Consider the following 23,631-nt stretch of genomic DNA (forward strand, 5'->3'; position numbering starts at 1 on the left):
CTGTATAATCCTTTATGAGATCCAGTCTTCAGTAGGGTAAGTGAGATTCGAAATATTCTTTCTGCCCATAATACAGAAGCACTGAGTAGCTCCTACCACCAGTGTGAGAGAGGTGCATGGAGCAGAAGAAAGGTAAAATCACATATTAAAAAATGGTTTCTGATTGCCACAGAAATCATGACAGCTGAATGGAGAAAGATGTTCCATAGGCATTTCAGCAGAATTACAAGATGCAGCAAGATGTTGCATTTTGATTCTCCTTCCTGGTTTGTCTTTGTTTTCTTAATACTTGTTTGATAACCCACAGGCCATTCTCAAGCTATAGCAACAAATTATCTCTTTGAAGGTCTTCCTCATTTCCTGGCTACGAAAGGCATAGATCAAAGGATCAATCACTGAGTTGCACATAATGAGAATGAGGTACATGTTGAAGTGAGACATGAAGCAAACACAGTAGAGGTTTTGAGGGCAGGAGATCATCAGGATGAGGTGAAGGAAGAATGGAGCCCAGCAAACAATGAAGATGCCAAGAAGCAGAGTCAGAGTGATGGCTCCTTTCATGCTGGTTCTTTGACGGACAGAGTTGTACCCAGGCAAAGCAGCTATTTTCTTCACGTGAGTACGAGCCAGGAGGAACATATGGATATACAGCGAGACCATGAGGAACAACATGGTAAAAAACATCGTGATGAGACAAATGATCACGTAAGTTGATTCATAATAAAGAATGAAGATAATGCCACAGCCCGTGCAAAAGGTCCAGATGCATGCAATAATAAGCCCTGATCTTTTCACTGTCATGATGTTGTGATAACGCAGCGCATAGAAGATAGTGATATACCTGTCTACTGCTATAGCCAGCAAACTGCACATGGAAGCCACCACAGATATGCATATCATTGAATCAAAGACATTGTCTATATGACGGATAAAGGCATCTTCCATAATTATGTGTCTGTTGTTTATTAAGTATATCGTTATGGTCTCCCAAGCATTAGACACACTAACCAGCATGTCAGCTACTGCTAAACTGCAAACAAAAAAATACATGGGTGAATGCAAGTTCTTGTTCTTAACTATTGCACATATAACTAAGATATTTTCAAGGAGGCTTACAATGCCCAGAGTTAGGAACACCTCAGCTGCAATGACCACTTGCTCACATGGCGATAACTTGCTCTTGACAGTAGGCACAGTAAAGTTGCTGCCAAAGGCACTCAGGTTTAGTTCAGAAACATACAGTTGAGAAGATGTGTTCATCTCTGGAAGCAAACACGTTCTGTTCTTTCTGAGGCACTTGCCAAGGAGTGTGGTAAATGCATTTTCCAAAAGGCAAAAGACCCTGCCAAAAAAAAATATAGCATGACGAGAACAGGCAGAAGTTGACAAAACAAATACCAGCCATTTGTGTTTAATTAGGTTTGTACACTCCCTGCCTCTTCCACACTATATTCCTCTACTGATTCTAAATTAACCTCCAATTGGCTCATTGTTTTTCTACCCATCCTTACTGGGAAATTAAAACCACAAACTAATGAAAAGATTCATGCACTCTTCATTCATAGTTTTGTTTATTCTATTCCGTCCCCCAGAAGTGATCACGATGTCCTGGAAATTCTGTTGAACACCAAACAACAAACAGTTTTCAAAGTCTCAATCCTCAGACCCCAGAAATGCAGAAGAATATAGTATTAAGTTTGGCAGAACCTGCTCGCTTGAATACAATATATAGAAGTTTGAATTATTGCCACAATTAAGAAATAAACATTTTCAGTAAAAGATTTAAATGTTTTCCTGACCTTTGTACTTCTTAGTTCACATGAACTGTTATAAACAGCTTCTCTGTGCAATACTAACATGCTCACTTAAGAGCATAGTATTAAACAACTAACCAAGGCAAATCCATACATTTCAGGATACACTAAGGTTACAGAATCAGTATGGGTGGCATTCTGTCATGAAAATAAGTTTTCTATTCTAGATCATCAGTATTTTATTCAATGCTCTTTTGGTAATGACAATATTCAGGGCAAGTTGTAAGCCATCAGATTCTTAATAAGGGGTCACTTAAAGCTGATTGTCAGTGACTTGTGGCAAATAAAATTCAAAGCATATCAAGCTAAATAATTTTCAGTTTTTGAAAGTAACCTTTTATTTGCAATCAAGAATTAACTGTACCTATTTACCAGAGGTTTTCCTTCAGCTGCTCTTCCTCTTCATCGCCTGCAACCTTTCCTCCAGAGAGCAGAAGTTTCAGCCCCTCTCCTCACCCAACATCTGGGGCTGGGGACTCCTTGGTGGGAATAGATGACAAAAATAGAGGAAAAGGAATGAGTAAATCCATAGAGTCAAGGCTGACCACGTATAAATTACTTACTGTGCAACTGCCTTTTTATAGACTCCAAGCAATAATGACTTCAGTACTCAAACTGTGGCTCCTCCTCCCCTTCTTTGCCCCTCTGAACTTCTCTTTTCACAGATTTTGTTAGCAAAGTTTTGGGTTTTTACCACCATCTAGTGGTCTTCTCTTGTCTTTCTAAGTGAACAGTGATTCTGATCTCAAATTCATGATGAGCTTTTTAAAGGGTAAAATGCACTAAGCATGCTCCTTTCCAAAAACATTTCTTTTATATTTTCTCTGCTGTTGCTAGTACTCACTGACAGTAAGTTCATACTTCAATAGTACTCCAAAAGAGGTGAGAGCATAAGATTGCTATTGAAGTGGGAGGCTTATTACTGTTATAAGCATTTGTCTTATATTCACAGTTATAATTTTGCAAGAATAAGAACCACGCTGTTACAAAACTCAGAGAACATACAGTCAAGCCCATCACACCACTAATAGAAGATATAACTCAAGTAATTTGTATGAAAAAATAAAACAAATAAACAATTGTGTTCCACTCCCCTTGCTAGAATAGCTATTTCAATGTAGAGGTGGAAGGAGTACACAGCACATCGTGCCAGGAGCCAGGGCTTCCCAAGATGGATGTGAATTCCCCCAGGTTTTGCAGGGTCTAAGAGCTGGGAAATTCAGTGCTCAGTATTGCCATGGCTGAAGTTCCTCTGTGGGTCTAGCAGTCAGGCTGTCCATGCTCATCCTGGGCCTTACCCAAAAGGTGGGAAAATCAGTGAGAGTCTTTTCTTTAGCAAATGGGCTCTGCTTCTGCATGCAGACTGAGAAATGCAAAACACACATCTTCCTGACACTACCAAATGCCCTTTATGTTATCTGCCAACCAGCCAGTCAAATACCATGCAGGATTTGAAGTTAGCTTGAGATAAAAAGTCTCTGCTTCTCCAAATAACCACCCTTCCACAAATTAAGGGGTTGGGGTTTTTTTTGTGGTACATAACAGCTTCAAATGCCTATTTTTAACCTATAGCATTTTTTAAAGAATCGCCACCAACAAACACAAACTTTATTGCAGTATCCTGTGCCATTTTTGTGTTTTCAGTGTTCAGATAGAGTTTATTCTTATAATGCAGCTAAATCTGTATTTCTGGTTTTATATTCCACAGAAGCTTCCTCTATTGTTACTGCTAGCTTCACTCTAGGGACACTGAAAGACCTGGGCCATGGAATGAAATGTTCTTATGTACAAATAGTCCCTGCACCAAAGGAGACACTGAAAAGCATTTTTATTCATTTGAGTAAAATGGCTCCTCTGGCATTATGCAGTTATAGTCTGGAGATGAACTTTGCATGCCCCTTCTCCCCACTACAGGAAAGAGAATTTAGATTATCACAAAATAGAGGTAGCAAACTATGCTCAAGTACAGTTGTTAGATCTGAGCAGATAATGCCTGCTAGTGAACAGCAACACTCCCTACTGTATCCAACCTGCCTGCGTGCCAGATCTGAGCTCATAGGTCTTTGCTATGCCCAAAAGAAAAGAATAGAGGATGCCTATCTGCAGTTCTCTTTCTATTTGTTAATGTACAGCATGATTTAGTTCTCCTAGGTTATCTTTAGTTACCTTATCTTAGTTATCTTTGTTTATCTTTTGCATAGTTTCTGATTTTCCCACTGTAGACCTTGGAAATCATATGCCTAAAAGTAAAATTTTACTTCTTTTACATTTCCTATATCTACTAAGATTTGTGCAGATGCTGTGCTCTTTCCATTTCCTATTATTTCTCTTCCATATCCTATTTTTTGGTTATTACACTCTCTCTTTAAATTCTGTTCATCTTCCCATTTACAAATTCCTCTGTATGTTCAGTTTAATAAATTTCTTTGCAGCCCAGCTTTGCTGACTTTACAGAAGTTCTCACTGTACCTGGTAGGACTCAGTAGACTAGCTGATTACAAGAAATAAATCACACATCAGACTGGATGGTTTGGCTGTTATTCCTTAGAGCAATGCCAAGTCTCTCACATACAAATTATGAATCAGCCTTTGGATTCTTCTTCCACAAGCCAGACACTGCAGGCGTAAACCCTGGTACCAGTGTCTATGCTAGACAAAGAAAATCCCTTATTTACAAAACCTGGAGAAAAACTACCTGCCTCAAAACTGGAGTGGTGATACAGATGTAGTTTTTTTACGTTAGAGGATAAAATTTTTAAAATGCTTTTTTTGAAAAAAAAAAAAAAGATAGTTTTATTGTTATAGTGTTGCAGCAAGAAGCTATAAGCATACTAGCTTAGAATCATAGAATCATAGAATCATTTAGGTTGGAAAAGACCTTTAAGATCATCCAGTCCAACCATTAACCTACACTACCAAGTCCACACTAAACCAATCAAGGGTAGACTGGACTGAACCATGTCCCAAAGTGCCACATCTACCCATTTTTTGAACACTTCCAGAGATGGTGACTCCACCACCTCTCTGGGCAGCCTGTTCCAATGCTTGACTACCCTTTCCGTGAAGAAATTTTTCCTAATTTCCAACCTAAACCTCCCCTGATGCAGCTTGAGCCCATTTCCTCTCGTCCGATCGCTAACTACATGGGAGAAGAGACCAACACCCACCTCACTACAACCTCCTTTCAGGGAGTTGTAGAGAGCGATAAGGTCTCCCTTCAGCCTCCTCTTCTCCAGACTAAACAACCCCAGTTCCCTCAGCCGCTCCTCATAAGGCCTGTGCTCCAGACCCTTCACCAGCCTTGTTGCCCTTCTCTGAACACGCTCCAGCACCTCAATGTCTTTCTTGTAGTGAGGGGCCCAAAACTGGACACAGTATTCCAGGTGCGGCCTCACCAGTGCTGAGTACAGGGGGACAATCACCTCCCTGCTCCTGCTGGCCACACTATTCCTGATACAAGCCAGGATGCTGTTGTCCGCCTTGGCCACCTGGGCACACTGCTGGCTTGAGAAGCAAGTAGCTGAAGGGGCACCCAGTGGGTGGAGGCATGCAAGTGAGTTATAAGGATTGTAAATAAAGGGGGACAGGGGCAGTTCTTTGGATTCTCTCAGGAAAGTCCAAGAGTGGCTTCACCTTCCAGCTGGAGGACTCCTGACTGAATAGGCTGGTCTTTCAGATGTTCATGATCTTGGTGTTCACTCCCTTGCTTGTTCAGTTAAATAAATTCTCTGTCTCTACAGACAGGTTAGTGCTCAGTGTTTTCCAAGGCTACAAAGATCATGTGTGGACTGCCAGCGTGGGCAAACAGTACTCCATGCATCACAAAGCCTGTGTTGGTATTTAGCTACTGGGCTGTACCAAAACAGCACAAGACCTGATCCCTTGAGTGCAAACAGAGCAGGCACCCTGAGGAACACACTGAAGCCTCTGTCCTGTCCCCAGACCAGCATTTTCTTTCCACAGATGGAAAGAGGAAGGGAGGTTGGACTGGTGGCTTGGGGTGTGGGTGCACAGGTCTCCCTGCAGCATAGAAACAAACACAGCTGGGTCATACACCAAGCAGCCTGGATCTGGAGTCCTTGGGAGTGCTCCCGAGGTCCATGGTCTACATATAGATGAAAGGGATGCTAAAATGCATCTTCAGGAAAAGGTGTTTTGTTCATGTAGCAACTTACCTGGTGTATGAAAAATGCTAACTCTTAAAGTCCCTATTCCACTGAACTCAAGAGTTTGCTTTGGGCCCCAGGCAAAAAGATCAAAAGTGCCCCAGAAGGACATCAGTGAACATAAGAAAGAAGTAAAACATGATGCCAACAGAGAAAGAGACATCAGAGCCTGTTTCAGTCCCATGCCATTTCCTTCCATTGTGAAGCAGCGAGAGAGCAGAAAGCCACCTCAGCCACACATCTGCCTCACAGGCTGCATCAGTGACCAGAGTGGGAGCCATGACAGCATCACTGACAGGAACACCCCGCCCCTGCCTGCCACCAGCACCACCAGCGATCACGCCAGAGCTCCCCTTCACCCCGCAGGTCCACTGGGACAAGAGAGGCCATGACAACCTTGACCCATAGGCCAAGTTACATCATGTCAAAACCAACAGGGAGTTACATGCCACCTTCATGACAGCAAGATACTCATTTTATCAATGAATGCATAAATGAGGCCAACAGTACAATGTGCCCTCAAGGAAGTTTCGGTTAGAAGAGCTTATTGCACTCAGATGCATTCTGGTATTAATCTGTGCTAATCTTAACAGGTTCAGAAAAGAGTTTTAATGATGCTAGTACAAATCTACCCAACTTGTCTAAGGCTAATACATTGAAGCCATTTAATTCCAGTGTTTTTCTGTAGCTGTTTTTATCTGTTTGATGAAAATACATTTGTCCTTCATAATGTAGCTTTGGATTGGTGCTCTTGGCCTATTTACAACATCTCTCTTCTGTCTGCTCATTGCCTATGCTGTCATTAGCATAATATTTCAGAGCCACAAAGGATCCTCTCAGACTGCTCTAAGGGATAACCCGTCGATCACCAAAAGTGAAGATCATGTCTTTCTCTGCATTTAAATCACATAACAAATGTTCTCTAACTTCTCAGACTGAGAAAACTATTTCTCCTAACCTCTGTGCTGAGTAGCTTTGGCTGAGCCCATCAAGGTCCCCACTGTTACATCCCCAGCATTACCTTCCAGTTAGCCTTTAATAAAGACAAGCAATTAGTCAAGACCAAGAATAAAAGGCATCAATATTTCCTGTCCTTAAATAAAAATGCTGGATGAAGTGGTGGCAGGCCCTTTGTAGTTCAGTCCCCTCCCCTGTCCAGGGGACAGCTGAAAGCCTAGAAGTTAGGCTTCAGAGTAAGCAGTGGTATAGTGAATACATTCTTTTAGATCACAGCCCTAATCTTCAAATCAACAGTTGACTATTCACAAGCAGATCATTCTTTTCCCAGCAAGAACCAGCTGACTTTATTTACACTCTTCTTGAGGGTATCTAAGAAGTGGCCCAGCCTAGGACTCATTTTGTTTCAGCTGGGACCAACGCGGGGCTCACAGAAGTCCTCTCTGATTTTAACTGGCCTGCCCTGTGATGACAGCCTACCAACTATTTCCCTTGGCTCAAGAAACAGAGGTCTCCTTTTGATGACAAAGGCCTTTTAAAGGACTGGTTTGAACAGGCCAGCTACACATCCACTATTCCTCTCTCACCTGTTTTAGTAGCACATGGCCCAGACACTGAATCTTAAACCTCCCCAGCCTGCTCAGAAACACAGGCACTGTTCTTCTGCCCTAGAGTAAAGTTTCACACATTCCCAAGATACAGACCCATTCTGAAATTCAGGCTTTACTTTCCTACTGTCTACCCCCATGGTCCAGTTCTGGCTTCTCTTGCAGTTAACTCCACCTTTCCTTAAATTTCATCAAAGATGTGAGCTCCCTGGCTTAGAGTTTCCATCTTTCTCATGAAACAAACATGAACAAATTCATGTACAAACAGGCACCTCACAGAGTGTCTGAGCACATCATTGCATTTACATTAACAGATAAAACCCAAGAGATTGCAGACCACTAGCAAAGAGCAAACCTTCTAATCCCAATGCACTGCACTTAGGTCATCCTTCCCTGGGAGTTTCCTGCATGCCATCTGACTATCAAAAGCCATCTATTCCTCAGAAAGAGTGAAAAAATTCTGATTCCTGGGTTTTTATAAACTTGTGGTCTAAAGAGATCCCTTGAACAGCTGCTCACTTCCCTCTTTACTCCTGCCAGGTGGACACAGGAGCACAGCATGAATCCTCCCCTGGGAGCTCTGCGCTCCCCATCCTGGCCCGGCTGCTTGGTTTGAGCAGAGAGCACTGACAACTCAGTGTCTCTCTGTCCTGTGTTGTCTCTGTAGTCAGTCATCAACACAGGGATGACAAACAAGATGAACGACAACCTCGAGAAGATATACAGTGAGAATAATCATGAAATCATTATACCCACAAAGAGACATTACTACACATACAAAATTGCAGATGCAGCAGCACGCAGTTCCTATCTGGGCAAGTGCATATCTAACATCTCTGTACTGATATACAGATTCTTTCCTCACTCTCTATTCAGGTTGGTTAAAAATGCAGTTTAATTCCTATTTAATGAGGCATCTAAATGCACCAGAAATGAGAATTAAATAATAACCATTTAGCTCAGAACTGAATTTTTTTTCTCAAGCACTGGGCTGTCTGGGTTATTTTCATTACAGCCAGAGCTTGCTTTAGAGGCTGCTATCTCTCTGAAAACATACTGTGTTTCTTTGGTTGGTTTTTTGGGGGGGAAAAAAAAAATTTTTTTGATTCATATTTCAAAACCTGCCAAAAAGAAATTCCTTTCTGGTCTTCTTTAGTACCAGGCTTGAGCGCTCTTCAAGAAAATCACTGGGGAGTCAGGAGGGAAGATGCAGTGATAGGAGTTCCTGTTCCACATGTCCATATAAGACACATTGATGGAGTTCCAGTCTGATACTAAAAATACACTACTTTTTCTGAGCTTTCCTACAGCACAGGCTTGCAATATACAGTATCTTTTTAATGTCAGGATGTTTTTTTAATCACTGTATCCTGAAAGAAAAAAATAAACAACATTATTTCAGGAGTAGGAATTATTTCTCTTCTAGCATTCTCCTGCTAAGGAGTGAAAGTGTGGAGTTTTGCTATGGCTGAAACCAAAGCTGTAACAATTTAAGAGGCAAATGAGGTTAGCCAGAAACAAACAGATCTGCAGAAAGGAAAAAAGTCCAGTATTGTGTCTGAGTGTAGAATATTGTCTTCCATACTGAAGTTACCAGTGCATTCAGTTGTACTAGTGAGTTTACACTAAAGCATTGTCCTCCGTGGCAAGCTGTTCGTTGACATACAAAAAACAAGTGACTCTCATGAGCCCCTCAAATTCACGGCATTTAACATTTCAATCACCATTAACCTCTCACAAAAGCAGGCACCATGTGCCCTGTTCTATTTAGTGTCTAAGCCAGTATTGAGAGTGAAGCAGAACCTGAGAAAATTCTTGTCATATTGGTTTGGTGAAGCTGCCTATAAGCTGCAGTTTTCTGGCTTTTCTGGGCTTACAAAGTGCCCGGTACTAAAGAAGACCAGAAAGGAATTTCTTTTTGGCAGGTTTTGAAACATGAATCAAAAAAATCTTTTTTTTTCCCCCCCAAAAAACCAACCAAAGAAACACAGTATGTTTTCAGAGAGATGGCAGCCTCTAAAGCACGCTCTGGCTGTAATGAAAATAACCCAGAAAGCCCAGTGCATGGGTTAATCACTGAGGTTAAAAAGGATGGCAGATTTGTGTCTCCAAGAAATCAGTTGCTATTGGATCAATTGGGAAATCAATTTCTGCAAGAGATAAGCTGGACTATGCCATGGTTTCTCAATTGAATTACATTTCTTCATGCCATCTCTAATTGCTGGTAAATAAAAAGAAAAAATTGCCTGGCATTTACGATTTTTCTTACTTCCTCTTGCTGAGCTCCTCAATTATTGCAGCATGGAGGTCAATGCTAGCTAAACATCACAGCCTTCAAAGTGGTTGAAAGGCTGCATCTTTGAAAAAGTGACCTTTGTGCTTATTAAAGATGCTGAATGTCTAAAATGCATCTAAAACTCTATAGCTAGTTGAAAACTGGGATTGAAATATTTCAATTTGGGGGATGAAGGACAGACACTCCAAAACTCAGGAAAAAAAAAAAAAAAAAAAGGAAAAAGTGAAACTTTAATCTTAAGGAAAAATAAAACTAAATTTTTCCTGCAAATTTGTATTTGAGTTGCCAGCCTTGACAGTGTCCAGGGCTGGCAGGCAGAAAGCTTGAGCGCTCTTCAAGAAAATCACTGGGGAGTCAGGAGGGAAGTTGCAGTGATAGGAGTTCCTGTTCCACATGTCCATATAAGACACATTGATGGAGTACGAGTTTGATACCAAAAATACCATGGCGCTCTAGTTCTGCTGACTGTGCTTGTACACCTTGTACTCTCCCATGGACATATAGAGCCACCACCAATGTTATTACAGAAGTTTAAAGAGCAAGGATTGCACTCCTTAGTATAACTCCATTAATGTAATGTCACACAGCTACAGAACATGGCTCTGATTCACAGAACCAAGTATATTTTTGTTGATACATCCTGGTCTGTCAATGACTAGCTCATATGAAAAATTCCCTGAAAGCCAGCAGGGAACGACTAAGGTCTGAACACCTACTTACAAACACACAAAGAAGTAGCAAAGAATTAACTGTGTCTTCAGGGAAAGTAGTAGCAGTGTAGTCAGTTTATATATATGCAAATGTTTTTTATTCAAGAGAAAGGGACAAACAAGTTAATCCAAAGTTTCAAATCCATTAGAATAATCAGAACAAAGAGAAATTGCAAGTCTCCTGACTTTTCTCCAGAGAATATATTTGCAGGCAGACCAAGTTCACAGGCACTTATTCGAAGAATAGGATGAAACAAAAGGAGCCTAATTTCCAGCAGTAAGAAAGAAAAGCACTTGGTTAGCATACATCTCAATTTTATTAGCAGAATTAATATTGACCTGCATTACCAACGTTATCAAGTTCAATGATACCATCACTTCTAAAAACCAGGAAACACAAAGTACACTTCCCAGTACAGCCTGCTTTCAGCCTTAGCTGTAGGAAAGTTGGAGCTTTGTCTTACTACATACTGAGAAGCAAACTGAAGAAAATCAATTATCTCATCAAGAATGTTCAGTTAATTTCAGGTTTGCAACCAAGTACTGGTTTTGGCACTGAGAGTTAAAATTAACTGCTACTAATGCAGTGACAATAACAATGAGAAAACAAAACTTAAAGTAAGACACAGTTTTCTTTTTCAGATTTATAGAAGTCTGTTCTCAGCAGACTAAACAAGACTAGGAAAAAATTGCAATGCTTCTCAGTTATGAATAATACAACAATTGATTAAAATACAAAGGCAAATGAAAGTTTAATAGTGTTATAGAATTGATAATATGAGAGATAATATGAGAGATAATTTAATCAACTAATGAAATTTCCACCTCTTCATCTTCATTAGAGTCTTCCTAAAAGACAGTACATTTGTCAATAACTAGATGGTTCTTTTTAATGTCTTCTTACATTATTTGGAGATTAACATAGCGAGCTTGTAAAGTGCCAGAGAATAACAGGAAGGCTACAGGAATTTCTTATGAAGACATGCTCCTATGTATTAGAGGATGCAGTGAGAAAAAGTTCAGGACACCTGATTCAATGAAAGCAATATTTTTGTCCTGAAGGTTTGTGCTGGATTTAGCACACTAGTATAGAGTTTATGCCCTGCAATGGGTTGATCAGTGCCTGACCTGACATAGAGTTAGAATGGGGTGGACAGGCAATTCAAGCACTGCCATAAAGCATGCCAGTATCAAGTTAACCCATCAAAATTGTTTAAAGAAATTTAAGCCAGCTGAATGAGTCTGTATTGCATCAGAGCTTTACATCACAGCCACATTTCTAACAGAGGATCAGAACATTAACTTTACTGCCATGTCAAACCACAGCTCCTACATCCAGTTGAGGTCTTTACTAATTTTAATATTGTAGACTAATGTGCCAACTACTTGCAATTGCAATAATAAGGATTTTTTTTTCCATATGAATGTGTCCACTACACACAGTGAATAAAACCAAAATACATTGGATCTTAATACTTTAGTCATGTCTAAATTTTTTTCTTCCTATTCTTTCAGCCCATGTTTTATTTTATTCTTAACTTCTGACCATTTGTGTTTCTTGAGGTTGTCCTATGTAATCATGGAACTGTTTTTTTCCAAAATACACTCCAGAATAGATTTTCATTAACAGCAGCATGATGATTACTTTTGAAATTCAGGACATATGTTTGTGTCATTAAGTATTGACTTAAAGGCTAATTCCAGGCACATGTTTTAGAAAACCTTGCCCTATATAGTTTCCAGCCTAGAATTGTCAAAATACAGTGGGGGCTTTGGGTCTGATGGTTTGGTTTTATGGGTGGGTGGGTTTGCAGCTTTCCTATTTTCTTGCCATAACCGAAGTTAACTGAAGTTATCTGAATTATCTGAAAATTATCATTTGCAAATAAATACTGGAAAATGAAACCATGAAAGAAGCATTCACACAGTATGGCATGACTGGAAATCCATGTATTTCCACAGCTATGGCCCTCACTTCCCTCCCTTCCGAGCCTGACCTCTGTGCTGGCCATGTCAGCAGGAACACTTGGAAGCCATAAGGCAAACAGGATCTGGGAACAGTTCTGAGTTGAATAAAAGTAGCCTCTTAAATGGATGTTTATTTTTCTGCTAAATTTGGGCTCTGGTCTATGTACCCACATAAAGATCTGTGCAATACAAGTGGGAGGAAAAAGTGGCCAACAGGAGACAGAAACTGTTGCAGCCAGCAGAGCTGCCAAAGGAAATCTGTGCCCAACCACAGCCTTAGAAACCAAAACTGTTCTGCTAGCTTAAATGTTTTTCACATACAGATAAAATAAATACTACTGACCTTAGTTGTTGGTGCATGTCTGCTAACAAACTAAACCTGTTAACAGGAATACAGATGCATAACAAATGGGGTTTGTATTTACTGAAGCACAGCACAATTAACAAGGGGGTGAGCTAGTTCAGAAAAAAACTTACTTAGCTGAGAGAGCCAATTAGTAGATGAAGGGAATGAGGTAGCCTCACTCAGCAGAAGCACGGTAATGACACCTGCCTACTCCTCCTCTCCTGATCCAGAGCCAGTCACAGCCTTTAGCTGCCTGAAAGACCACATACTCATTTGAGAGGAAGAAGAGTTGAGTGCTCTGAGGTTTGTTGCTGTTTCTAATCCAATGCCAATAAACTCTTTGTCCAGGGAACAAGATCAAAAATACCAGCTTCTCCTTTCTCAGAGAAGGGTCCTATTGACCAGCTACTGTTCATACATCATGGCTGTCTCTTGTTTGATCCTTTTTCAGCTTGAGAGAGCTCATTTTGGTTGTAGCTTCAGCAAAAAAGATTGCCTCTGACAGCAGTCCTGTAGTCAGAGCAAGTCTTTTTTCTTGGGAAGTGGGAGGCTTGGGGTTGAAGCCCCTGCATCCGAGGGGGCCTGTGATGGAGGCAACACTGCCCTGAGTGAGGTCTTGGGCCCCAAAGCTGTTCAATAAGAGGTAGGCATCTCTTCGAACACGTTGCTCAAGACTATATTTATGGAGCTCAAATTCAGCCTGATGTAATATTGATTGCACCTACAGCAATGCCAAGTTCAGTGTAACCATGATAGAAAATATGTCAGACAGAGTGCAATGGTTAAAAAGACAAGCTCTAGCTTCCCTTCCCATAACAGGACACAGGGCATCACTCGCTAAGTGAGTGATGCTGGCAGAGTAGGAGTGAGACCAGGAACACCAAGCTGTAAATAACATACCAATGCATCATTATCTTTTTACAGCTCTGCCTTGAAGGTTGGAAATGCACACAATCATGACAGGAAGACCAACTTCCAATTAAAATTTCTTCATCTAGTTTAGAAAAGATATGTCAGACAGAGGTGTGAGATCTTTACTAGGATAATTTTTCTTGGCACACCTTGCTGTACTTGAAGTGTTTGGTGGTTTGACACTGGCTGGATGCCAAGTGCCCACCAAAGCCACTCTGTCACTCCCCTTCTCAACTGGATGGGGAGGGAAAATATAACAAAAAAGCTCATGAGTCAAGATAAGGACAGGGAGAGATCACTCAGCAATTACCATCACTGGCAAAACAGACTCAACTTGGGGAAAATCAGTTTAATTTATTACCAGTCAAAACTGAGTAGGAGAGAGGAGTGAGAACATGTGTCGGGTAATAAGAAATAAAACCAAATCTTAAAACACCTTCCCCCCACCCCTCCCTTCTTCCCAGGCTCAACTTCACTCACGATTTTCTCTACCTCCTTCCCCCAAGCAGCGCAGGGGGATGGGGAATGGGGGTTGTGGTCAGTTCATCACACGTTGTCTCTGCTGCTCCTTCCTTCTCAGGGGAGGACTCCTCACACTCTTCCCCTGCTCCAGCATGGGGTCCCTCCCACAGGAGACAGTCCTCCATGAATTTCTCCAATGTGGGTCTGTCACGAATGCGGGTTTGTGAATCCTGCTGATTATGTCAATTCACTATGAATGAGTGACTTTACACAGTTTGATTTAGTAACAGTTAGAATTTACTTGTAGCAAATTGCAGAATGTGATTATAATATTTTCAGTAGCACTCAATCATCAATGATTAATAAAGTGATTAGACAAAATTGAACAAAACAGTGACTCAGTTACAGATTTGAAGATGGCAAGTTTCACTCTATTACTACATAGAAACACATAAAAGAGAATTAAATCACAACGAGTTAAAATTATTCATAAAAGCATTGCGTATATATGGAATAAAGGCAAGGCGGGGGAGGTCCTCCCATTGAGTCACGAGGTTCAGAATGGACGCCCTTGCTTTCTAGACTCCTTCTCAGAGAGGAGCCAAGGTGTGGCTGGGCCCACTCTTAGTCTCAGACTTGGTCAACGGTTTAGGAGAGTAATGCTATAAGAATAGTACAGCAATATAAAACTCCTTTTAAAATTAAATCATACGTCTACAAAACTACTTAAATTGATTCATGCATGCACACTTACAACTACAAATGCATATATGAAAATAGTGTAGCTGTTAAAAATTCCCCTCGAGTTTAGTGAAATACTCACGTCTAATGCCTTGGTATTTCTCAACAGGCGAGAGCAGAGTCTCGAGGAGTGAAGAATATCAGCAGCCCAGGCTCCGTTGTCGATCTCTGGCAATGGAGTTCTGGTGGCAGCAGACTTTCGGAATCTGCTAGTTTTCACTGACTCTGAGAGACGTTTCGGTCGGAGGGAGATGCTGGTGCACCCCGCGGCGGTCCGGGAGAGCTCAAAGGGCCTCACTTAGGACTGCCATTTATAGGATTGTGAGATGATTGACTTTAATCACCAGTAAATTTCCATCCGAGCCACAATTCGGGTCGGCTTGTTGCTGGAATTCCAGCAGCGATGATGCCACCCTGTTTCAAGGCTGTGTGGGGTAGCTGTTTGTTCTCGTTCCCCTCGTTAGCCATAATATGAATCTTGATAAGAACAGGGCCACTCTCTGCTCCAGCCATGTAGGAGTTTCTGGTACAATTAAGGGGCGCTTAACTGACCAACTCGCTACACAAAAGCTGCGGCCTGGAATTCCTGAGATTGTAAAGCAGCCGAAGTAAAGGGGAAAAACAGGACAGAAAAACGGGGGTGGGGGGAGATGTACCACCACAGGGTCCTTCCCATGGGCCACAGTTCTTCATGAACTGCTCCAATGTGGGTCCCTTCCATAGGGTGCAGTCCTTCAGGAGCAGACTGCTCCAGCGTGGGTCCCCCACGGGGTCACAAATCCTGCCAGCAAACCTGCTCCAGCGTGGGCTCCTCTCTCTCCATGGGTCCACAGGTCCTGCCAGGAGCCTGCTCCAGTGCGGGTTTCCCATGGGGTTGCAGCCTCCTTTGGGCACATCCACCTGCTCCAGCGTGGGGTCCTCCCCGGGCTGCAGGTGGATATCTGCTCCACCATGGACCTCCATGTGCTGCAGGGGCACAGCTGCCTCACCATGGGCTGCACCAGGGGCTGCAGGGGAATCTCTGCTCTGGTGCCTGGAGCACCTCCTGCCCCTCCTTCTTCACTGGCCTTGGTGTCTCCAGAGTCGTTCCTCTCACATATGCTCACTCCAGCTGCAGTTTGTGTCCCAATGTTTTGGGGTTTGGGTTTTTTTTCCCCCTTCTTAAATATGTTATCCCAGAGGCACCACCACCATCACTGATTGGCTTGGCCTGGGCCAGCAGTGGATCCGTCTTGGAGCCAGCTGGCATTGGCTCTGTCAGACACAGGGGAAGTTTCTAGCAGCTTCTCACAGAAGCCACCCCTGTAGCCCTCCCAATACCAAAATCTTGCCATGCAAACCCAATACAAAGGGGTGGAGATGTTTCTGTGTATAACATCTGCCTCTTTGCATCTGTAAACGGGCTGTAACAGTACAACTACACCTCCAGCAAGAAGTTGTACCACTTTATGTAACCAGTGGCACTAATGCAAAACAGCTGCTGTCTACAGGGAAGCCCTGGGTGAAACTGAGCATTTGGATTCTCACACACAACCACTTAGAGGAGAAATGACGTATCTGTTTAGCCTATTTATATTTGCTGGCTGATAAAAGCCAGAGAAACTATGTCAGCAAGGTACTCTCTGCCCTTGTTAAAGGGTACAGAAACCTTCTTTTAGGCCTGAGGCTGAAATCTTGATCCTTGTGCTTTTTTGGAGAAGCTGTGCTCTGCCATTTTCCTCTGAAATCACCTGCTATATCTAAATACCTTTTTGCACGAACTTTTTCTTTTAGTACTAACTGCGCTTGATTTGCTATTTGCAAAAAAAGCCAGTATTACTATTAACAACAAAGAATAATCCATGCATTCACGTCTGTGGTTTGATTCCAAGTTTTCTACCCCATATGCCTCCCTTGCATAACTTTGAAAACACTTGCATAGGACAACCTTTATTTGTTTCAGACTTGTTTTAACACTTTTACTTTAAAGGAGGCTAGTGAATTTTCTTTGATTAAAGGGTGGGTATTGTTCTAAAGCAGTGGTATAGCCACAGTTGCATTGATAACAGTCAGACAATGGACTTCAGATGAATAGTGTCTGAAGATTAGGTTCCGGTGCAAGGACCAGAGTTCAGTCTTTGTGATGAAATGTTATCCAGGCAGGAGGAAATTCCACCGGCTCTTTTGCTAGCACAGGATGCCCTGGTGGCCAGAACCTCCATCTCCTACAGCAGGAAGTGTGAAGACATGAAACATGCTGCTAGGTTTGGATGCATAGGAGTAGGGCAACGGCAGTAGTGTGAGTCTCCTTACCTACATCTCCATCTTGGATAGTGAATACTTCTTTCAAGTGCTTTTTCCTGGCAGCCAAAGGTTTTGACATCCCCAAGTGTCCTCCTGTAGCACTAGATTTATTCACGAGATTAGGTCACTGTGTAAGAGACATGCGGTGGTTGAAGCTCACTGAGAAGTGGATTTTCATCTCAGCGCCTGCTCAAGAACAGAACAGGGCAGAGGCACAGTGAGGCTATACCACCCACTGTACCATCCAATGCTATGAACATCAGTCCGTGGTCCAGAGCAGCAGGGAGAAAGGTATGGGGAAAAGCTTCCGTTACGATACAGTACAGGCATGCATCTGGAAAAAAAATAGTCAAACATTGCCACTGATTTTGAAAGTCAGAGTTCTGGAGTTAAATACAACAGCTTTTCACCAGCTTCTGATTGCTGTTATATTGGATTTTGTCTGCCACAGAAAATGTTGCTTCTGATGTTCTTAATACCTAAGCTACTACGTTATAAATCTTTGTTTGATGAATCCGACTGCAGAATGAAAGCCTCTGTGGAATAAGCTCTGCTAGCGTAACTGTAGTATAAATTAATCCCTTACCTCTTCAGAGTAATATTTATTGCAGACAAGCCTTAAAGATATGGGGTTTGGGTTTTCCACTCCTGTGTTTACTGAGCCCTTCTGATAAGAACTACTGCTCCCCACCCACCACCCCCCACCACCCCCCCAGCTTCCTCCAATATATACCCACAAACTTGTGACTTGGGCAATACACAACCTTCGGTCGCAACATGATCCTCTGCAAATCTGCAGCATGCCTTGGTTTTCAGTTAGAATTTTTTTATGCAGACACTTCCCGATTCAGATTTAATTTTCCCAATCACAGTGAAAGACTCACCATGCCCACCCAACAGCACCCACTGCTCCTCTCAGGTGGCAGCAGTGTAGGCAATGGCACATGCTCCAGGGGGGCTCCAATCACATGCACCATGTTTTCAGTTCAGCAGCAGTTTATTCTCCAGGTAACATACGTAAGGCGATAAGAGGTAAAGTGTTGTATCTGTCAGGAGTAGGCACGCACATTGAGGACTGATCATCAGGGTGTGCTGGAGACAATTCTCAGAAAATGGAGCTGGACCAGAAGGCAGGAAAACCCCAGCTGGTACGTGATCCCTAAGAGGGTCACTTGCCTTTCTCTGGCAGGTGGTTAAAGTAGTTAACTTTACTAGTTAAAGGAAGTAGTTAAAGGAAGCCATGTAAATACATTCCACTATCACCAGTTTTCCTTCACTGGTCCAAATTAAAAAGTTACTTTATCAATCATTTCTTTTTCAAATAGCATTAGGGAAGCCAGTGCCCTCTGCTTAATCCATAAGATAAGTGGGCTTTTTTCTTAGTAATAAGATCAATAAACTAATAGTATTTTGCAAATTCCAAGCTCCCCATTAGATGAAACTCTGCCCTTTGCTTTCAGTCAGGAGATAAACTCTCATATTTAACTATCATATTTAAGATTAAAGTGATTTTTTTTGTTTTAAAGCCATAGAAGTCACATTGGAATTTTACCATTAAAATCAAGTCAAAAAATTTAGAAGACTTTCAGGGAAACTTTGATGAGCAATGTAAGATAGACATACTTCTGAATACATTTACCTTAAATTATGCCTGAATAGCATGTCTAGTTCAACTGCAACTGGCAGAGAAGGCACAGTGACCTATCGTCACACACAGAAATACTGACTGATTTCAGAGAAAGCATTGGGAGCTCTCAGAATATCAATAGGGCAGGGTTTTAATGAAAATGCCAGCCTCCAGCTTTTCACAGGAGCACTCTACCCAATCTTTAAACACGTAATGGTAAATTTGGCCATAAGTAGTTCAAAACAATTTGTTTTCTAACGACTTTTTCTCTTCAAGGGCATTTTGACCACAGATTAGGAAACTGTGAAAGCTTCAAGGAACAGATTCAAACACATGGGGAGCTGAATGTTGCACTGAACCAGCTATTGTGACTTTCAGGTGTGAGCGAAACCTTGTCCAGAAATTCACCCCTTTGCCTCTCCCCATTCCTTTGATATTATTAAAGGTCACCACAGCAGTATTTTACCCACTGAAGTTACTGGAAGACACCTTGGCCATCAGCTGTGGAAAGTTACTCAAAATCATATTGATGATTAAGGGTTTGATATACTTGACTACATGTGGCTGCCATTATTGCACTGTGGAAGTGTAAAATCAGATATTCTCTTCAATGGTAGGTTGTTTTACTGGTGTTGCAGAGGTAGTACAGATTTTCTTCCTCATCTCCTTTTTAGATTATGCAATTCAATGATTTTCTGCACAGTATTTTCTAATGAATATACAAATGTGAAAGAAAAAATAATGGCTGCTGCTTTTTTCTCTTAGTAGCTTTTTTTTTTCTTTCTGGACTTGTAATAAATACAAAATTAAATAAAAAGTGATCCCAGCCTGGCCAAAAAACTGCTTCTTACAAAGTCAGCAGTGAATAAAGAATACCAAATATCACACTTCTATTGCTGAAGTTGGAAGAGCAATGAGTAAAGTGGTATTGAGGAAAAATTTGCTACAAAACTGCCTACTCCACTGAAACTAGCACTAAACTCACATTGCCAAATTGCCAAAAAATGTCTAGGTCTCTAAAGACCTCCTGCACTGATCCAACTTAGCAAAAGCAAGCAACTAGGTAGTGCATTGTGACCAGCCACACTAATTAGCAGCTTCCCCATCCACTGTTAATTGCCTGCACAAAAACAAGAGTCATAATCATGCTGCACTCCAGCTCTGTCACTTGGTTACACTAATTGTGCAGCAACCAAATTTTGAAACTTAAAACAATGCAGTGATAAACAGAATCTTTAATATTCAACACAAGTGTTTAATTGGGTCTCAAGGAGGCAAAAAATTATGCTGTGTATTTGTGATGAAGTAGACACTGTAATGATTACAGGTACTTGAGGGAAGACAAGACTGCAGAAATTGTGAAAGATCACATTGTATTGCTACTCTGTAGATGGAGCACAAATACGTAACACAAAGGTAGCCACCAGTAATAATCTTTCCTATAGCCCTGTAACTTATTTTGCCATCAGGAGGAAGAGCATCATAGACCCCTAAACTTGCTCATCTTACTACCATGTTACTTTTGTTATGTGGTACACACTGATGTTCAAATCTACCTTTAAGAAAAATCAAAATTATTATGTTTTATTACACTTTAATTCAGAGATTAAAATGTATTACATGAAGAGGCAAAGACAACAAACTTCACTTCGTGATGGTTTTCTTCAAGCAAAATTCCTAGAACTGAGCAAGTAGTCGTGGACTTACAGAAGTCTTTTGCAATGTTTGAAAGAAATCTCTTGGCAGATGGGCAGTGCCTCAGAAGAAATACTCTACGTTTAGGTTAAACAAAGAACCAGTTAAACGTTCTGTGTTGAAATCTAGCCTCTATTACAAGACAGGTTGCTTGCAATGATATTCAGACAGATCTGAATTGCAGTTGCATGTCGGCTCTCAGGCAGAAACACACACACATACACAACATAAAGAGAGAACAATTATACATTAGATAAGCAAACATACCTGAAAAAGAGCCAAGAAGGAGCTTTCTATTAAAGTGCTGGCTTGGAAGACATTTAAGACAAAGAAGCTATCCCCATCTGATTGCTACTGTCCTTGTCAAGGAAATAGGACATTCTGGGCCTTTTTGGTGAATAAGGAGGACTTTTTCAGTGTTAGGATCCTGGAAGTGTAGAACAAGTCTTACAAGCTCTTCCCTCAGGACTGGACAAATAGGAAGAACAGCTTGCTTCTGCATCGTGCCTTACTGATTCCACTGTCAGCTTACTTACCTGAAAACTCAGCCTTAAGTCCAGTTAACATGTTGAATCTTTTTACACTGAAGTATTGGTTTCCTACGTCTTCCCCAAAGATCCTGAAGATGGCTGCAACTATGCCTTTGCAATGCCATTTATACCTCTGTATGGTATAATTGAGGACACACTCTGAAGATGAGGCAAAAGCACAGGTCAGCTAACCTGTCCTACATGATTTTTACTATCCCTTGAGAGATGTAAAGAGTCTATAAGACTATGTGGCTTTCATTGCTGTCATTGTAAGGCTGGCAGCTGAGGTATCCAACTTATCACATGTGAATGAAGCAGTCTTAACATGGAGGTAATGAACACACAAAAAATCGCAACTCTTCTGCACTCTCCATGATGCTTCGTTCAAAGTGGCAGGGCAACAGTAAACTCTGTACAATTTCCATAGGTAACATCTTTATATTTCACCTCTTCACATTCTTGTGCAGCTGGGTGCCACCCTGCATCCTCCACTTGTATTTCCTGGTAAATCATTCCAACCTCTGTGAGACGTATGAGGACTTTTTACATGAAAAACACTCAAAGCAGTGGGTGGCTTTAGTACTATACCCTCACCTAACAGAGGTTTAGTCTGTTCATAGCCAAATCTTCAGGCACACTGAATAGCACCTCTTACTTCATATACATTCTCTCATTAACGTAACAGCCTACATGCTCACCTGTTGTGATAAAAATTGACAAATTTGTCTGTAATTATGAGCTACTTTTTGCCTTTCTTCAGCCAGAGAATAAGAGCAATTTGCCTTCGGCTTGTGCAGGTAGTATTGTTTCATTATTCTGATTGTATCTGACAGGGTTCCAAGGGCTGCAATATATATTGCAGGGCCACTGCTTGCCGCAGAAAAACAATCACCACAGCTGGTATATAATTACGCTGTACTACTTGAAGCAGAAGGTATTTCCTGGGCAGTAATGAGTAGCAGAGAGGGTTTAATGGACCAAATTGCTACAGAAGCCAATCTCAGTCACTCGTTACAGCTTCACTAACTGTCCTATGCTAAGTCTAACTCAGCAACTACACAAAATATCAGATGAAAACCTAAGTGTGCACTGCAATAATTTGATCTTTAAAGTTTCCACCAACATATAAAGCTTTAAAGTTGGCAATTTTTGCACCAGTAAAAGTCATATAGTGCCCAGATCTGCAGAATATCTTCACTTCCAAACTGGAATTAGTTGTTAGACAAAACAGCTTTTACTTCTATTCTTACTTCTCTTAGGAAGAACAAAACAACTGAGCTTTTTCATAATAAATATTTATCAATGTTTATGATACAAACCTCTGCCAGGCAGATGAAAAAGTGAGAACTTTGACACGTGCTCTGCCCCCTACTGCAGTGTGTGAGAGGCAGAAAAAGCTTTCTCAACTCAGAAAACCATCTTAGATTTTTGGACTAGTGGTCTTGTTTCCTGCTCCTCCTCCTCCAAGGAAAGTGTTGCCTTTTATTTGTGATGACTGAGGTTACTCACAGGGTGACGTATCAGCTACAATCAGTTCTCCCGAGGAAAGCCACCCAGGAAGGACGAGATGACTTGTCTCACCAAAATAAGTGACATGGCAATAAGCAGTCCCAGTCATATGCAGGGTAAACCAAAGCAACTGCTAAACATTATGACACTACCACACCAAAAGAATATATATGCCAACCTGTTCTGGTTGATGGCTGATCTGCTACAGGCTCTTGCTAATAGATAGGTCATGTTTACTCTGAAGTTAATCTACTTCCTATTGCAGCCCTTTAAAATCAGACACAGGCACATGTATGAAGAGAAGTTCGGGATTCACAGTAAAGCAGGAGAAAATATATGGCTATGCTGAGTAATATGGACACTGTCCCTTTTCCTACATTTACTCAGACATATTCAGCCAGAGCACTGGTGATCACTGTGACATAGGGCAGTCAAAAATTACCTCCCTCTCTGCAAAAAAACAGGAGCCTGGCAGAAACACCCTGTGCTGGAAAGCCAATGTCTATTTTTCCTGTCTGTATTTACTGTTTTCACACCTGACTCTTACCTTTTGACCACCATCTTCTGTGCCAGCAGAGAACAAAAGTCTCAGCGATGCTTCTGCTCCATTTGTGGGTCATCTCAAAGCGAAAGCAGGCAGGCAAACCAGGTGTTGCTCTTTGTGTGCATATCCTTTGTCAACCACCCTGTCCCTTTCCTCTTTCTGATATCAAGGAACAACTGTACTCTTGTAGCTACTCCTCAGCATTAATTTGGGTTTAAGAGGGGGACTGCAGATAAGTTTCTAAAACTCTGCATGTGGACATACAACCAGTCTCAGAAAACACCTCCTGTATGAAAAAAAAGGCAAAGAAAAGCATTAAATTGTATGAATGATAATAAAGTGCCTAACTTTTGCTAGGATGGGCATTACCACCTTGCAAGGCTATACACAGGTTTGTAAGCACTTTTTCCCCCTCGCTTAATGAGCAATCTTGACTCTTGGAAAAGTATGCTGCCCCTGCTAG

The 23,631-nt window shown here is 41.5% G+C and overlaps 1 protein-coding gene across 1 annotated transcript; it reads right to left on the reverse strand.

Moving 5' to 3' along the window:
• Window positions 1-282: 282 nt before the first annotated feature.
• MC5R (melanocortin 5 receptor) lies at window positions 283-1,260 on the reverse strand. The gene has a single exon (XM_009481614.2). It carries the CDS (start codon window positions 1,258-1,260, stop codon window positions 283-285), a length of 978 nt encoding a protein of 325 aa, XP_009479889.1.
• Window positions 1,261-23,631: the final 22,371 nt, after the last annotated feature.

This window comes from Pelecanus crispus, chromosome 2 (assembly GCF_030463565.1).
Source record: "Pelecanus crispus isolate bPelCri1 chromosome 2, bPelCri1.pri, whole genome shotgun sequence".
Classification (NCBI taxonomy): Eukaryota; Metazoa; Chordata; class Aves; order Pelecaniformes; family Pelecanidae; genus Pelecanus; species Pelecanus crispus.

Excerpts from the sequence above, each read along its gene's own strand:
- MC5R (XM_009481614.2), bottom strand. The coding sequence starts at position 1,260 with ATGAACACATCTTCTCAACTGTATGTTTCTGAACTAAACCTGAGTGCC.